The 18,845-nt window shown below is 43.6% G+C and overlaps 1 protein-coding gene across 1 annotated transcript in view; it reads left to right on the top strand.

The window, feature by feature from the left end:
• The first annotated feature begins 16,492 nt into the window (after positions 1-16,492).
• Positions 16,493-18,845, top strand: part of LOC139386093 (sodium/calcium exchanger 2-like) — a 45,689-nt gene continuing 43,336 nt past the window's right edge. Inside the window, exon 1 of the mRNA XM_071131516.1 lies at positions 16,493-16,908. Within this exon, the coding sequence (XP_070987617.1) occupies positions 16,519-16,908 (390 nt within the window). The 5' untranslated portion in view covers positions 16,493-16,518. The remainder of the gene's footprint in view (positions 16,909-18,845) is intronic.

Genomic DNA, 18,845 nt, shown 5'->3' with positions numbered 1-18,845 from the left:
AGAGGATGTTTCTTTTTTTGCTGAGTTTAGATTTAAGAGGATTAGTGGTCAGTAATCTGTTAGTTAAAGTGTTATATCCCTGGGCTACCTCATAAAGCTGTGATGAATCGGTGCTGTTGGGAAGTCATTACCGTACGTCTGTGCACCGTGTGTGTGTGTGTGTGTGTGTGTGTGTGGACCTTTATATAGACAGGCGTGCCTTTCCAAATCATGTTTGTGTTAGACAGAATGTGTGTGTTTTCCCTGACTTCTATTTACCCCACCTTTGCCATTGACAGTGGGCAGATGCCATGCATATCCATTGGGAAATTGCAACACAAGTCAATTACCTTCCACCCTTTGGCTTACACCAGGCTCACCCCTCTCTCCCCTTTATCCTACCCCTCCCCTGCAGCTCCCTTACCAACGTTCATTTCCATCCGGTGTCATTGATGTAGAGTGTAATGAAATGGTGTTGGAGGAAGGCGGAGCAGGCTGATGAGAAAAGGGGCTGTGGTGTCTAGCAATTTGGTCTCGTTGGCTCCGAGGGCTGTGTATGCGTTTTTTGACTCAACCTCATCATGGAGATTTGACATAGATATATGTATTTATGGAGGCAGTTAAGGAGCGCGAGGCAGTTGCGACACGATTTGAGCGAGAGAGAGGAAAAATAACTCAATTTTCATACTTGAGTAAAAGTAAAGATACCTTTAATAAAAAATGACTCAAGTGAAAGTCACCCAGAAAAATACTGGGCATTTGGTTTTAAATATACTTAGGTATCAAAAGTAAAAGTATTAATAATTTAAAATTCCTTATGTTAAGCAAACCAGAAGGCACAATTTTCTTGTTTTTTTTATTTACAGATAGCCAGGGTCACATTCCAACACTCAGACATAATTTAAAAAGAAAACATTTGTGTTTAGTGAGTCCGCCAGATCAGAGGCAGTAGGGATGATCAAGGATGTTCTCTTGATAAGTGTGTGAATTGGACCATTTTCCTGTCCTGCATTCAAAATGTAACGTTTGGGTGTCAGGGAAAATGTATGGAGTAAAAAGTACAGAATTTTCTTTAGGAATGTAGTGAAGCAAAAGTAAAAGTTGTTAAAAATCGAAATAATACAGATACCCCCAAAAACTATTTATGTAGCACTTTAAAGTTTGTTTACTTAAGTAATTTACACCACTGGAGAGAGTGGAATATCGTAAAAGAGAAATACACACATAAAGTAATAGTAGCTGAGATAGATGCACCGATCTACTCCTATTACATTCATGTGCGTCCCAAATGGAACCCTATTCCTTATTTAGTGCACTACTCTTGACTAAGGTCCAAAGGGCTGGTCAAAAGTAGTGCACTATGTAGGGAATATGGTGCCATTTGGGACACATCCTCAGTGTTTTATAGAACCCAGGAGAGAGTGTAACCACCACTGCAGTAGGCCAGGCAACATGTGGAGGATGGAGTCAGCCTCATCACCATATTCCCCAATGCCCGGCTGGCTGGAGCTTCCACTATAAACACAAGATGGAGGAAATAGGGTCCCACTCCAACAGAGGGGCAAATCCAATCATAGCTAATCATAATCTAATTTGATTGGTCTGGTCTGGCTTTTCTCAGAACAGAGGGGAACAAAGAAACCAGTATTAGTATTATTATATTACTCAAATGCAGGGTGCTTAAATGTGTAATTAAATGCTTAGAAGAATCCTAGCCTGCAATATGCTGATATTTAATCTGACTGAGACACAATGTAAATGATTATTCATAAATTATGTCCAAAACTCTTATTTTCAGTCAGCTACTCAGAGCAACTGCTGGGTAGATGGTGACAGCAGGGCATTATCCTATGTGTTTGTGGTGTGTATGTGTATATATGTGGTGTATGCATGTGTTTGCAAAGTTTGGTGTGTGTGAGCTCTAATTATTAATTCCACCAAAGCCCTAAATGACATAATAACAAACTATTGTCCCCTTAAAGACCCAGCCACTGAGCTGTTCTTTCCAGGAGCAGATCAGCCAGTGTGATACGGGGTGGTTTGTTTTTCCACCATACCAGTGGAGAAGAAGCCATCTTAGATCTGCAGAATGCCAGCTACTGTGGGTGTGTTTTGCTGGGCTTGTTTAAATGTGTGAGAGCTTGGGGAGCGGGCAGCATTACTGGAGGTGATTGAAGTTTAATAAAGCTAAATCTTTCCTGTGGGTATATAGATTGGACTGGACCAATCAATCAATCATGTTGCTCCTTTGAGTTACCACATTTGTGTGATTGGCGGCTGAGCCAAATCAATTCCTCAATCGGGTTGGGCTTCGTCTCATCGTTTGTAGCTCTGGTAACTGACTCTTTCTAGGCTGTCTAATCAATCACTAGCTAGTCACACCAGTATTCTAACAAGGGAATTCAGAAACTGGGACACACATTTTCAGCAAGACCTTTATACTTGCTTTTGTAACTGTGAACATTGTCATATCAGCAAAAAAACAACAAAATATCTAGGTTTCCATCCAATTGGCAACACGTTTTCATGCGAATATTCTAAAATCTGCATAAAAACATTTCCCTACAAGAGTTGTGTTTCCGGCTTATCTGACAGAATGCGAGGGGGTGGGAGATGGAGGAGGAAAGCACAACCTTTATTTATCTCCTGCTGTCACAGAACAGAGCACATCTGGCCTCTATAGAATCCAACACAATAACCGGCGCCAGAGAACAGCACACAGCCTGCCTGCACCTTATTAGCATTGACAGTGAACAAACACACACACACTCACGAAAGTTGACGAGTAGAGCTATTATTTTGCAGAAACTTGCTATTTCTGACAATAAAGTGAAGCTTTCAAATGCAAATGGGTTTATTCTGAAAATATTGGCTGCCTAGCTCCTCAGGCGCAGAGATCAGGTCAGCCTCGGTATAGGCTTCCAGATCTGAGAGTGATATTTCGGTGCAGACATCTTCAGACACGTTTGGTAACAGAATGTTCATCCTAAGTCTCAACGCTCCATGACTGTTCTCATTGAAGTTCCCACGAAGCCCTTCTGCTTGACGAAATACGCCTGGGTAGTTCTGTATCCCAGTGTTCAGCACCTTTTCAGATGCAAGCTCCAATAAATACAATTAATGTCTCCCAGTGTCAAGGGAGTTCAGTTGTGTTTTATCATGTGACTTCATTCAACCTGATCTTACTTTATGTGATCTGGGTTCCACTGATTAGGTCTAATGAGGAACCGATAGAAACAGTAGGATCCATACTCCACTCTAGGGCATGTGACTGAGAGAATACTACTGCACACACAGCAGTTATACAAAGACTAGCCCATTGCTCTTGTACTCTGGAGAGTGTGACGATGCAGTTCATTACAACTGTAGCCTATAGGCTATTTAAGCAATAAGGCACAGGGGGGTGTGGTATATGTTCAATATACCACGGCTAAGGGCTGTTCTTACACATGACACAATGCAGAGTGCCTGGATACAGCCCTTAGTATATTGTCCATATACCACAAACCCCCAAGGTGCCTTATTGCTATTATAAACTGGTTACCAATGTAATTAGAGCAGTAAAAATAAATGTTGTCATACCCGTGGTATACGATCTGATATACCACGTCTGTCAGCCAATCAGCATTCAGGGCTCGAACCACCCAGTTTATAATATAATTTATACAACATTCCAGCCGGCTAAATGCCCATTTACTCTGTTCCATCAGACTGTGCAATTCACTGTCTCATCAGCCCAGCCAGGCAGTTTATAAACTTGATCTCCACTATAAAAAGCATCTAGACATGATCTCACATTTCTTTTTGACTAACATTTTAGTTTCAACAGTGGAGATTTGTATAAACCTTGCTGTCTGTCTCTCTGACATTTGCAACATTGTTTCAATATTCAAATTCAATCTCCAGCTGTCCCATAGTAATGAACATGTCGGGAGTAGGGATGAGACAGACAGGCAGGCAGCTTTTCTCAGCCAATCGAAATCGTGAATCAGCATTTTTATGTACATACAAAGAACTATCAATAGAAAACAGGTAAAACGAAACGAAGTGCAGCAAGTCTGCTGTCTTTCCAGCTTCATTTTGAAGTGAGTGTGCTAGCTGTGTTGTTGGCTAGCTCCTCTGAACAATAGTGTCCTGACAAGAGAGCACATGTTCAATGTTAGGCGAAATCGTGTATCATTAGTTCATTGTTATGGACCCCTTGACTTTTTCCACATACGTTTCAGCCTTATTTTTTCCTCATCAATCTACACACAATGTCCCATAATGACAAAGCAAAAACAGGTTTTTAGAAATGTTTGCACATTTATAAAAAAATATATATATATGAAATCACACTTACTTAAGTATTCAGACCCTTTGCTCAGTACTTTGTTGAAGCACCTTTGGCAGCGATTACAGCCTCGAGTTTTACTGGGTATGACGCTACAGGCTTGGCACACCTGTATTTGGGGAGTTTCTCCCATTCCTCTCTGCAGATCCTCTCAAGCTCTGTCAGGTTGGATGGGGAGCGTCGCTCCACAGCTATTTTCAGGTCTCTCCAGAGATGTTAGATTGGGTTCAAGTCCGGTCTCTGGCTGGGCCACTCAAGGACATTCAGAGACTCCTGCGTTGTCTTGGCTGTGTGCTTAGGCCGTTGTCCTGTTGGAAGGTGAACCATCGCCCCAGTCTGAGGTCCTGACCACTCTGGAGCAGGTTTTCATCAAGTATCTCTCTGTACTTCTGTATGGCCACTCTACCATAATGGCCTGACTGGTGGTGTGCTGCAGAGATGGTTGTCCTTCTGGAAAGTTCTCCCATCTCTACAGAGGGACTCTGAAGCTCTGTCAGAGTTCTTGGTCACCTCCCTGACCAAGGCCCATCTCCCCCGATTGCTCAGTTTGGCCAGGGGGCCAGCTCTAGGAAGAGTCTTGGTGGTTCCAAACTTCTTCCATTTAAAAATGTGTTCTTGGGGACCTTCAATGCTGCAGAAATCTTTTGGTACCCTTTCCCAGATCTGTGCCTCATCACAATCCTGTCATGGAGCTCTACGGACAATTCCTTCGACCTCATGGCTTGGTTTTTGCTCTGACGTGCACTGTCAACTGTGGGACCTTATATAGACAGGTGTGTGCCTTTTCAATATCATGTGCAATCAATTGAATTTACCACAGGTGGACTCCAATCAATTAGTGGAAACATTTCAAGGATGATCAATGGAAACAGGATGCACCTGGGCACCGAGTCTCATAGCAAAGGGTCTGATTAATCAAATGGCCACCGGTTACTATTACATTGCCCCTCCCCCCCCCCATTTGTTTTTACCTCTAACATGTACCCCCGCACACTGACTCGGTACCTATACCCCCTGTATATAGCCTTGTTATTGTGTTACTTGTTATTATTTTTTACTTTAGTTTATTTGGTAAATATTTTCTTAACTCTTCTTGAGCTGCATTGTTGATAAAGGGCTTGTAAGTAAACATTTCACGGTAAGGTCTACACTTGTTGTATTCGGCGCATGTGTAAGGGGTGCGTAACTGGTGGCAGGGAAGTCAGACGCAGGAGAGCAGAACTAGGTCATAGCCGGAGCAGTTTAATTCCAAAACCAACGGCATTAAGAAAATAACAACTTGGGTACAAAACCCGACGCGCACCAGTAAACATGTGCACAAGCACTTACAAACAAACAATACCACACAAAGACATGGGGGGAACAGAGGGTTAAATACACAACACGTAATGAGGGAATGAAAACCAGGTGTGTGGGAAAACAAGACAAAACAAATGGAAAATTAAAAATGGATCGGCGATGGCTAGAAGACCGGTGACGTCGACCGCCAAACACCGACCGAACAAGGAGAGGAACCGACTTCGGCAGAAGTCATGACAGCATGTGACAAAGAGTTTGATTACGTATATAAATAAGGTATTTCAGTTTTTATTTCTAATAAACGTGCAAACATTTCTAAAAACCTGTTTTCACTTTGTCATTATGGGCTATTGTGATTTTTTTTTAAATTTGATCCATTTAAGAATGTATGTAGTCAGGGCAACTTAGGAGTGGATCCGTAAGAAGCATCTCAAGGTCCTGGAGTGGCCTAGCCAGTCTCCAGACCTGAACCCAATAGAAAATCTTTGGAGGGAGCTGAAAGTCCGTATTGCCCAGCGACAGCCCCGAAACCTGAAGGATCTGGAGAAGGTCTGTATGGAGGAGTTGGCCAAAATCCCTGCTGCAGTGTGTGCAAACCTGGTCAAGAACTACAGGAAACATATGATCTCTGTAATTGCAAACAAAGGTTTCTGTACCAAATATTAAGTTCTGCTTTTCTGATGTATCAAATACTTATGTCATGCAATAAAATGCAAATTAATTACTTAAAAATCATACAATGTGATTTTCTGGATTTTTGTTTTAGATTCCGTCTCTCACAGTTGAAGTGTACCTATGATAAAAATGACAGACCTCTACATGCTTTGTAAGTAGGAAAACCTGCAAAATCGGCAGTGTATCAAATACTTGTTCTCCCCACTGTATTTCTGGCTGTGCTTTGATTGGTTCTCTAAAAACATTTATTTTTCATTGGTGGCTGAGACCTCACGTTGTTTGAATTTGAAAATCCAACAGTTGTTTTGTAAGGGGGCGGCGCTCGGAGGCTGTGTGTGTTTGTCCACGTGGATTTGGGTGAGAATTGAAAGAGACAAAAACAGAGGGGAAAAAAAGCAGACAACATCAAAATAGCCTTTCCAGACTGAAGTCAGGAGAACTTTGAGTTAGGTGTTAGACAGACTGACCCACCAACCTTTTCTCCCCAATCTGATTATAATTTATCTGGTATTTACTGTATAGTCATTTAAAAAAAACTTCTCTCCTCACTCCATTTGGACAACCCCCTTCTCTCTTCAGTGTCTGTGATGTCATGTACCTCAGGGATCAAGACCAGGAAGGGATGTTACCATGACATTAACCTCCATCCCTTGGGTAATGGACCTGCCATCATCTGTAAAGTACTTCCTGTCTGGAGGATGGATCTCAGACAGTGCTCAGACCCGCTGTGTGACGTCACACAGCTCTCCTCCGTCAGACAGGGTTCTGAGGGCAAAATAGATCTTTGGGTGTTTGCATTTGGAACGAACCAATCAGTCCTGTTTGTTTGACAAATAAGAGAGGATGAACATGCTGTGCCTCCTCACACAGTAATTGCCATGTTCAGCCTGGCCCTGCTGTTTGCTGCTGCGTGGGTGTGTAGTGTTGGTGTTTGGGTGTGTGTGTTTTCTGTCTGCTTGCTTTTGTGAATGTGTTAGAAAGTGTGCGAGTGCGTTAGACTGTGTGTGTTTTAAGAGACGCAACACCAGTTGAAAAGCACAGCATTCCCTGGGCTACCCCAAGTTTCTCTATTTCTCTCCCTCTCTCTTCTCGTTGTCTCTTCTCTTTGTCTCCCTCTTTCTCTTCTCTTTGTCTCACTCTCTCTATCTCTCTTTCTCTCTCTCTCTCTCTCTCCTCTCTCTTTCTCTCGGCAACACACACAGAACACACACACACACACCTCCCCCCCACACAGACACTCAATTACAATGTGGTCACGCAGTTTCCAAACAATCATTTGCATCCTTGGTGAGGAGATACAATGTCAGGTTGACTCTGAGAAAGATTAAAGTGTGTTGAAATTCCATGGATGCTATACTGTACAGTTCTTGAGGTGAGATTGATGCTGTTGGCTCAATCACAGTAACAGCATGACTATTTTAAGGGAGTTTTCTCCATATCAACCGTAATTGGGGCGTTGTTTGGCATGTAGTTCACATTATTAATTTTCATGGGCACTGGTGACAAATAGACCCAATCTGTCATGGACATTGATTAACCACTTATTGTCAGCAGTAATGGGGTTGATGTGATGAAGATGAATTGGTTGAGAGTGACAGCTGATTCACCCAACTCCTGTGCTGAGATGAGTGATGTGTTTATGGTTGTGACAGGGCCTGGACGAGATGAGGAGAACACTGATGGGTCTTTCTGATGTTAAATTAGTCTAGCTAGTCTGTACACTACACTCTAAGAAAAAAAGGTGCCATTAGAACCTTAAAAGGTTTTTCATTGTCCCCCATGGGAGAACCCTTTTGGTTCCAGGTAGAACCCTTTCCACAGAGGTTTCTGCATGGAATCCAAAAAGGGTTCTCCTATGGGGATAGCTGAATAATTATTTTGGGACGCTTTTTTCTAAGAGTGTAGAACCATAGAACAGTAGAAACAGTAGGAGGTGGCGTTTATCTCTTGCTACCTCTTTCTCTCATCTGATGTGTTTGTCCAGCTCCTTCTTATTCCTGGCTGTTGTCTCTCTCTGTATCTTTCTCTGTCTCTCCGTTTCTATTGACCTTTGTCTTTCTCCAATGTACCCTCCTTCCTCCCAGTCTTCCCTCTCTCGCTTTGCCTCTCTTCCGCTCTCTTTCCTCCCCCCTCTCTTCTGCTCTCTCTCCTCCCCCGCTCCACCTTCCCCCTCTCTCTCTCTCTCTCTCCATCCCTACCCTCTCTCCCTCCCTTCTTCCTCTCTCCCAGTCCGTCCATCTCCCTCCCTCCACCTATTCTGACTTGGCAGGGTGAGGAGTGTGTTCAGACAGGTGTGTGTTAATTGGAGGAGACGGGTGCGTCCGTTACCCATCTCAGGCCATTTCCCTTTCCTCACTGAGGGTCACGACCCCGGGGAGGGAGGGATGCCATTATCCACATCGGACACTGTTCCTTCGTCATTACGCTCACCGCCTCCACCTCTCGCCCCGCTGCTTACCCAGTTGCCTCTGTGTTGCCTACTCACATGTGACATTTTGTTATGGACTGACACATCAGAGGAGGCTGGTGGGAGGCGCTATTGGAGGAAGGGCTCGTGGCTGGAATGGAATCAATGGAACAGAGTCAAACATGTTGTTTCCATGTGTTTGTTACCGTTTCAATTGATTCCATTCCAGCCATTACGATGAGCCCATCCTCCTATAGTGCCTCCCACCAGCCTCCCCTGTCACACATAAAGGTGATATAGGGACAGTGTGGATTCTTTAAAGATAGGGAAAGCAGGCCGTGTCATGAGCACTGCATAGTCTCTGGCAGACAAACATAACAGTAGAAATTCAGCATTAGATTGTGCTGAGCAATCAGCTTTTATTGATGATGCCATTTCAAGGCTTTGCGAAAGCAGACCGATGGCAATTAGGAAAATGAGTTAAAGGACTCAGACACTTATCCAACTGAGTGCTTTGCACTTCTGATCTGGTTTGATTAAGGAATCTACTTCTCATCAATCAACCTCTTGAATCGGCTTTTGTGGGGGTTTTTCCCGAGAGAACAAATGGTGCGTTAGAAAAGTAGATGCCCTGCGAGGGATGGCATGAGGGTTTGGTAAGGGCGTCTGAAGGGCACCTGGCATAGACAGAGCTGTCAACAGAGAGGGGGTTTCTGGGTGGGTAGAGTCTAAACCAGCTCAGAGGAGGCAGATAAAAAATGACAACAGAAATAGATTAGAGAAGTCCCCTGGGACTAGGCTGCCTCTTTGGAAGGCTGTCTGGTGGTCATCTCCACCTAGGGTGGTTTTAGATGCTCGTTCAATGGGAGGAGAACTCCACAGGGATCTCTGTGTGTTTCAGAAACGTCATCAACCCAACACCCCAGATGTAGTCAGTGGTATGCTCTTTGACATGAGCTTTTTTTTCCCTCCAGGTGTTTCTGGTGGGTAGCATGGTGGGTAGCATGGTGGTAATGGTTTCCTCAGTGAGAGCCTCTCATTCACTCTGAATGTTGTATTGATATCTAGCATTGATTTTTACATTTAGAATGTCCATTTCTTAGGAGGCAAGATGGCCTGCCAATAGTCGCCAGCATGCAAGAGGAATCATACATTGTTACAACCATGCTAACGAGAATAGAATTACAACGTTACATCAGGTGACTCCTGACCGCATGTCCTCAACATCCATATTCCGGTAGATCTTGAAAATGAGCTAATATTATTGCTTCGAGCATGACATAGCTAGACATAATATGATGTATAACAGCATTGATGTACAGCACCGTATGGGCTTGTCTGACTACTGATGCCACAACTATCATCTCCTCCCTAAGACAGCACTACATAGGGAATAGGGCGCTATTTGGGACGCATAGTCATTATTTTCTGTGTGTCAGATGAGTGGGATAATTATGCACGGTCTGTTTTTACAACACAGTTACTTGATAATTGAAAATAGCTTTTCTAGGGCCTCCCGAGTGGTCAGCGGTCTAAGGCACTGCATCACAGTCCTGGAGGCGTCACTACAGACCCGGGTTCGATCTCGGGCTGTATCACAACCGACCGTGATCGGGAGGCCCATAGGACGGTGCACAATTGGCCCAGAGTCATCTGGGTTAGGGGAGGGTTTGGCCGGGGGGGGGCTTTACTTGGCTTATCACGCTCTAGCGACTCCTTGTGGCGTGCCGGGCACCTGCAGGTTGACACCGGTATGTCAAGTGAATGGTATTTCCTCCAACATATTGGTGGGTCTGGCTTCCGGGTTAAGCGGGCGGGTGTTAAGAAGCGTGGTATGGCGGGTCATGTTTCGGAGGACGCGTGACTCGATCTTCACCTCCCGATCCTGTTAGGTAGTTGCAGCGATGAGACAATCGAAATATATCCAACAAACAGATGACATTCATATTCTAACTATCTCTGAAACGCACTTAGATAATACAATACGATTCAAAAATTTGGGGTCACTAAACAGTACACGCAAAACACCAGTCTCAACGTCAACAATGACGTCCAGTGTCTGTTTTCTTTTGTCCATCTTAATATTTTCTTTTTATTGGCCAGTCTGAGAGATGGCTTTTTATTTGCAACTCTAGAAGGCCAGCATCCCAGAGTCACCTCCTCACTGTTGACGTTGAGACTGGTGTTTTGCTGGTACGGTTTAATGAAGCTGCCAGCTGAGGACTTGTGAGGCATCTGTTTCTCAAACTAGACACTCTAATGTACTTGTCCGCTTCCTCAGTTGTGCACTGGGGGCTCCCACTACTCTTTCTATTCTGGTTAGAGCCAGTTTGCACTGTTCTGTGAAGGGAGTAGTACACAGCATTGTACGAGATCTTCAGTTTCTTGGCAATTTCTCGCATGGAATAGCCTTAATTTCTCAGAACAAGAATAGACTGACAAGTTTCAGAAAAAGTCTTTTGTTTCTGGCCATTTTGAGCTTGTAATCGAACCCACAAATGCTGATGCTCCAGATACTCAAGTCTCTAGTCTACTCTAGTCTAATGAAGGCCAGTTTTATTGCTTCTTTAATCAGAACAACAGTTTTCAGCTATGCTAACATCATTGCAAAAGGGTTTTCTAACGATAAATTAGCCTTCTAAAATGATAAACTTGGATTAGCTAACACAACGTGCCATTGGAACACAGGAGTGATGGTTGCTGATAATGGGCCTCTGTACGCCTATGTAGATATTCCATAAAAAATGTGCCTTTTCCAGCTACATTAGTAATTTACAACATTAACAATGTCTACACTGTATTTCTGATCAATTTTATGTTATTTTATGGACAAAAAAATGTGCTTTTCTTTCAAAAACAAGGACATTTTTAAGTGACCCCAAACTTTTGAACGGTAATGTATGTCAGTGGCTTGGCTGTATTACTTGAGATTGAAGAGGGACTCACAGAATTACATCTATCCTCTTATCTGTTTGCTCTTACACATCTGTAACACTGACTAAAGTGGCTTGAACAGTATGGTCTAAGCAGAACAGATCTCCCTAAGCAAATGTTTGATACCCTTCAGGTATACAACAACAAACTAGTGATTCCGTGTCTGACACCTGCCGGTCTTATAATGGCTGCTCAACCTTACAGAAAGGTTAACTCGGATAGGGACTGAACTCAACAAAGTATACAAGGGCTTTTCTTTTACAGTGTGGCAGGTAATCCTCAAGTCTAATATCCTGACTCCCTCACCCCTCCACCTACTCACTTATTTGGTAAGGGCTTCCACCATAGAATATTACAAAATAATCTGCCTGGCTAAGGCATAGACTAATTCCATTCAAACTTCAACCAATAATTTGCACAATCACTTAAAAATCTCTCATTGATTTTTAACAACATACATTTGTATGACTCTTTTGATGATACAGGGTTGTAAAATAATAAGGTTGACAGGTAGAATAGTTCCAATTATTATCACAAATCACACAAGCAGTATGATAAGCTGATAAATCAAGATATGTCCAGCGCCCTTGTTAGGCTACCAATGCACAATTTCTGGTTCAAATTCAAATTTTATGAGAAGCGCAGCTTTTAATAACAAATAAATGGGGTCTTACCTCTCTTTTTTATTTTACCTTTATTTAACTAGGCAAGTCAGTTAAGAACTTATTCTTCGGCCTTGGAACAGTGGGTTAACTGTCTGTTCAGGGGCAGAACGACAGATTTGTACCTTGTCAGCTCGGGGATATGAACTAACCTTTCAGTTACTAGTCCAATGCTCTAACAACTAGGCTACCCTGCCGCCCCCGAATGAGTGTAAGGACCGGAAAGATCTAAACTCCTCATATACCTTACAGCTTCACTTACACTTGTACATTCTAGTCATTTCGCAGACTCTCTTATCCAGAGCGACGTACAGTTAGTGCATTTATCTCAAGATACTGTAGCTAGGTGGGACAACCACATATCATAGGCAAACGTACAATTTTCCTCAAAGTAGCTATCGGAAAAGGGTTGGTTCAGGTTAGGTCAGCTTTAACACAGTTTAATAAGTTTCATCCATTCCTTCCATAACATGCATATTCTTACCCAACCTTAAATGAAGCAATATTATACATTCTTACAGCATCTATCTCTGCACCCCATCTAACCACAGGACATCCTCCCCCTCCGTCCATACACATGCTATATGTCTTTTACTCCTTAATTTACTTTTTTTACCTACTTGGCACTAGCTATCACCTGACTACAATCGGGTACCATTGACCAAAGGCTGGGCACATACTCTAACTCTGGGTCCGTGGGTCTGTGGGTGTGCACAAGCCCAGACTTCTGCCTGATGCATGCAAGCATAACCAGAGTGGTGCCTCTTTCAGTCTCTATGCCCAAAAATGGACTTCCCTTTCTTAGAGCTCCGGTTAGGGGTCACCCCAGACCAGACCAATTTATTTTCGTACATTTTTTTTATTTAACCTTTATCTAACTAGGCAAGTCGGTTGAGGACAAATTCTTATTTACAATGACGGCCTACCCCGGCCATACCCAGACAACGCTGCGTCATTGACTTATCCTAATCCTTCATATATCTTCAATTATAATTAAACAGCAATTTTCCATATTAACTCTAATTCAATCAAGTCTCCGTCCCATTTCACTTCTTCTCATGTGTCTCTGGATTCAACGTTCATTGTCAATGCTCACTGTCCTCTGTGCTTCGTGGTGAGTGTGTATGCAGGTCACTGTCTGCACATCTGTAACCACAAAGTGCTTAATTTCACATAAATGTCACAGGTCATATAAATGTCATAGGAAATATATGCCCAAGCTGATTCTTCTTGACTGTTTGTGTACGTGCAGGATTGTGTGTTTACATCTGCTTTCGAGCGTGTGTGAATTCGCGCGGTTCAGCAGTTTTGATGAGGCAGCTATACATACCCCGAGTCCCGCTCCCAGACCCAGCCTAGCCAACCGGGCTGCTTGAAGAGCCCTTCCCCACAGTACCCAGCCCCAGAGGACACTAGTGGACACGTCCATGAAAGGCAGAATGCTTGTGACGAAGAATCCTCCTAGGCTCTTTGTTTCTTCCTCTCTTCTCTCTCTCTCTCCTTCCTCTTCTTCCCTCTCTCTACTTCCTCTCTTCTTCTCTCTCCTGTTCCATCTGTGATGCATCACCCTCCCAAACCTTCACCAGGTCGTCATGGAAACACTCTGGCCGTGCTGAGAATATGTATTAACACACTCATCATAGCAGGACTACCCCACTCTTTCTTTTTTTTCTCTTTCCCTCTCTCATCTCTCTCTCTATGGTTTTCTCACTCTCTTCCTCTCTCTCATCCTCTTTCAGGTCCTCTTTTGCCCTGCCTTTCTCTCTCTCCTCTCTCTCTTTCTTTTTCACTCTCTCTACATTCAATTCCCCCTTCTCCCTGTCCATTATACTTAGTATCAGCAACCCTCCTCTCATGGACACCTCAACCGTCCTCTCATCGCATCTCCCATTTAAACATCTCTTCAGATTCCTTTTTCCTCTTTGTTCTCCTGCAGCATCCCTCCATGTCGTCCCCCAGCCTCAGAGTGGCTCTGATTAACAGGTCACAGAGGAACACAACACAAACACTCTGAAATAGAAATTGCATCCTTAATGGCAGCATATTCCCTATATAGTGCACTTCTTTTCACCAGAGCCCTATGGGCCCTGGTCAAACGCAGTGGACTTGATATGAAATAGGGTGCCATTTAAGACCCATCCAGAGAGTGCTGCTCTCTGAACAAGCGCAGACCCAGTGTAAGGAGCCATCCTCCCCTTCTTCCCCCAGTACCCCTCTCTTATTCTCCTGATTGATATTCAGGTATGGTAGTGTGGTGCTGGAGGTGCATTCTGGTAGAGTGCAGTACGGAAATGGGCAACATCAGCTCTGCATCATTAGACATCCATCTATAAGCAAACACAGAGTTAGACTGGACTGTCAGCCTGAGGAGACAGGCAGAACACGACTGCACACTGGAGGTGTGTGTGTGTGTGTGTGTGTGTGTGTGTGTGTGTGTGTGTGTGTGTGTGTGTGTGTGTGTGTGTGTGTGTGTGTGTGTGTGTGTGCGTGTGTGCGTGTATGCGTACGGAAATATCTTCTGCTGTTGTCCGTTAAGACCAATTACATAGAATCCCAGACGGAGTATGACCTGCAGTAGAAACAATGCATTACGTGTAACCTGAGGTGTTCCTCCTGCAAATGCATTAGATGATAGTTTTGTGGGCAGCCTCTCAATATAATATTCTTGACAATGGGATACTCATGACTATTCAGACATACACTGGCATGTGTATGTTTGATGGATGTGTCTATAGCAGTACAAGCATGTAATACAATTATTTTCTGTCAGATAAATCTTACTTATTGTTGTCTGGTGCATGTCGAATTCTATTGTATATAGACAAGTCTATTGAGATGGATAAGCTTTCAAGGGCTGCTCTATAATGTTAAAGCTGGACAGGGAACGTGGCAGAGAAAGATGAAGAGAGAGAGAGTGTGCCTGTGTGTGCATTTGAGTGTGTGTGTGCGTGTGTGTGACCAGGTGTCTTCACCCCAGGCTATCCTCAGCAGATCTCACATTGTGACTGTAATCGACTAAACTGGCTCTCTGCTCTACACATTCTCCCTTACATATGGTGCTCACACACTGCTCACAGAAACTACACGCAATACAATACATACAGATACATTGGGCTGTAAATGACACCCGGTGAAAGAATGGTTGAATAACAGCGACTGTATACACACACACACCCTCATATACTGACATGTGAGTGTATGTAAAGGCCTAAAGTTGTATGTATCTGTTCAACAATTCTACCCACTAGCCCCTTCATCCCAAATGAAATTGCACCCGTTTCCCTATGGGCCCGGTTCAAAAGTAGTGCACTATATAGTACATAGGATGCAATTTGGAACCTAGTAGAACAAACAAGCAAGCAAAGAAACTAACTTTCTGTACATCCCGCTTCAAAAACACACTGCCGGTCAGCCATGGACCCTGACCCACTTTAACAGCGAGAGAGAGTGTCTGAGTGTCTTGCTGCTCAGTGTTCTGGCTCTCAGGGTCATTGTGTTCTCGACCGAGGGAACAGGTCTTTGTGGAGAGCCTGGTGCAATGTCACGAAGCCTGTTGGAACAGAGTCACAGAATCCACCACGAACTATCTCTCCCATCCAAACCCCAGCCTTCTCTCTCTCCAGGGCCAATCATTCTCCCTCCGCTTTGGGCTTTAATGACAGCACTGTCGTCACAGAATCCGCCTTGAACTATCTCTCTCTCTGTCTGTCTGTCTCTCCTGTCAATAGAAAGCAGAGAGCACGTAGACTAATCTGGGAACCTCCGACTTGAATAGCCATGAAAGGTTTATATTCATGATTCAGGGGCATGACTTTAACATTTACTATTCATGTGCATGTTGACATTTTTGTTCTCATATCGCAGTTGGAAACCTTCCACAGCAACTGGAAACAAGGACAATGGTTGAAAAATGATTTATTCTATGTCAACTGCAGTAATACCTCATGATTCAGTTTTAATTTCGTAAAAAATAACTGAAACTGATTTTGAGGTAGATGGTTTATTTATTTACAGGTCCATGAAAGGCTGGTGTATGTTTGCTGCTGGCTACACCCAACATCTAACCAAGTATTGTTCTCTCTCTCTCTTTTCTCTCTTCTCTTTACTCTTCTATCCATCTCTCTCTCCTCCTAGGTGAGCTAGTCCTACCCCTCCTTGCCACGTTGGCATCTTCTCCTCGTCTCTCTCTTCGTCCACCTCATCCCTCTCTTCCCCCGGCATTCTCCACCATGGCACTCCTCCCCACCTCTCTTTCTGCCTCCGTCCCCTTCCTCCTCTTCCTCCTCCTCCCCCTTCCTTCACCCTGCGCCCTGGAGTCTCTACGAGGAGGAGGAGTAGGAGAGGAAGAGAACCGCTCCATCTCCACCATGTCCTATCCCTCCATGTCTCCGGAGTTCTGGAGCAACAGCAGCACGGGGCTGGGCAGCAGTTCAAAGTGTTCGCAGCCGGTGGTGTGCAGGCCGGGCACCCTGCTGCCCGTGTGGAAGCCCCTGGGCCCCGGGCTGGGTGACCAGGTAGCCAGGGCCGTGGTCTACTTCACCTGTCTCATGTACATGTTCCTGGGAGTGTCCATCATCGCAGACCGTTTCATGGCCTCTATCGAGGTCATAACCTCACAGGTTGGTACTGTGTGATAGATTGACCCATATGATAGACTGTGTTTATGTAGAGTTGTCATTCACCACATAATGGAAATGACATAGAAATAGAATGAAGAGATTGTATTTTTACAGAGAGAGCTCTCCCACTCTTAGACCCAGTGGTTGGCTCTCCTCTCTCACCTCTCCCTAGACTACATTATCTGTCACTCTAACACAGTGAACATCAAAACAGGTTGAACATTATATGATAAAGTCATTGTAAAACTCGCCTCTGCAGGGGTGATAGACATAACAGTTTCTTTCTCCAGAAATGCCACCTTGCTTTGCGGTGTTACCACAGACAGCTCAAATTAACGTGTTATTTCTATGTTTGGGTTTTCACATTTCTTGTAGTGACTGACTTTGGGCCCGTATGGAATTCCAGTATTTACAGTATGTTCATTGAAACACATCCTGATATGCAGACTTAGTGTATTGAATTATTGGTTCCATCTGATTTAAAGTTTGGGTAATTGGTTCATATTCTGACATTGTTATGAATTGGATTTATCTGCTGACAAGAGATATTGTTGACTCAAGAAACTGAAATAGATTCTAACCATGGGTTGGAACCAGTTCAGGGAACAAAACCGAAAACTGGAAAATTACAAACATTTTCAAGGAACAGAAACAGAACCAGGAACGACAGGGATAGATACTGTTCCGGAACAGAACCATTATTTTAAAAGCATGGGAACCGGTTAATAGCATTCTTTTACATACCGGGCATGTTTTTCTAGTCCCACAAAAAATGCAACAAAGTGCCTATGCAAAGCCCTCACTTTGTCACTCAGAAACTTCTTCCAGTGTCTGCCTGCCTGCCAGCCGATTTTTTTTGGCAGTGTGTAAGCTACCTGCCTCTCCCCCTCCGAAGCATAGGCTACTGTAACCTACTGACGTTTCAGCGTGATTCAGAAGATGGGGAGAGAGCGCGCAGGCGACGGAGAGAAACAAAATGGTGCAATTTGAGGCCATGTGGCGGAGAATGATGCGGGCGCTGGAGATGGGGTTGTGAGCATGTTCGTCAGGGCAGGTGTGATGTAGTTGATGTAGTTGATGTTGGTGTGATGTAGTTGATGTTGGTGTGATGTAGTTGATGTAGTTGATGTTGGTGTGATGTCGTTGATGTCGTTTGCATGTGTATGTTTTGTATTGTTAAAACTAAAAAACTAAAATCTTAGAAAAAAAAAGACAATGGGGAGAGATTTTGTATTAGAGAAGAATGGATTTTCAATGCTAGTTAAAAAAAGGAACAGAAAATAATTATATAAACAGGTACTTTTCAAAGCTTTGCTGGTCGGACCAGTGGAACGCGACCCAAAAAATAGTGGTTCTGTTCAGAACGAAACAATTGGAAAATAATGAGACTTAGTGAATTATTGATTCCATCTGATTTAAAGCTTTAGATAATTGGTCCAGACAATTTGACATTGTTATGAATTGGATTTCTCTGCTGACAAGAAACTGAAATAGATTCTAGCCTTGGAATCCATTAAATAATCAATTAACTGGGGCAGTTAATAATTTTTTTCATGAGTTATTAATCCATTTCAGTTTGTTGGGCCATCGAACACCATTGTGAATTTACTAGTTATCTGTTTGTAATATTGTCCTCTTTAAAGCCAACCATGTGTTCAACATCTTTGTTCATAATCCCTTTTAAAATTTTCTCTCTGACCGAGCAAATTGCACACCATTTTTCGTAAGTTCACAATAAGAGCATCTATCAGGAGAGTAATTTCCAGAAGTTCATCCATTAGGAAGGATTTAGACCACCCCAGTGGCCTAATTTGGAGTGTATTGTAACAGGGGGGCTGTTGCGCTGTAATGTAAGCCTAAGCACACTATGAGAGTGTCTGGATTTTATGCTGGCTCTCTGCGAGGGGGGGATGGATGGATATGGGGATGGGGGAGAT

Source organism: Oncorhynchus clarkii, chromosome 27, assembly GCF_045791955.1.
Source record: "Oncorhynchus clarkii lewisi isolate Uvic-CL-2024 chromosome 27, UVic_Ocla_1.0, whole genome shotgun sequence".
Taxonomy (NCBI): Eukaryota; Metazoa; Chordata; class Actinopteri; order Salmoniformes; family Salmonidae; genus Oncorhynchus; species Oncorhynchus clarkii.
The sequence above is the reverse complement of the archived record's forward strand: the minus strand, read 5'-3'. Positions and strand labels throughout refer to the sequence as shown.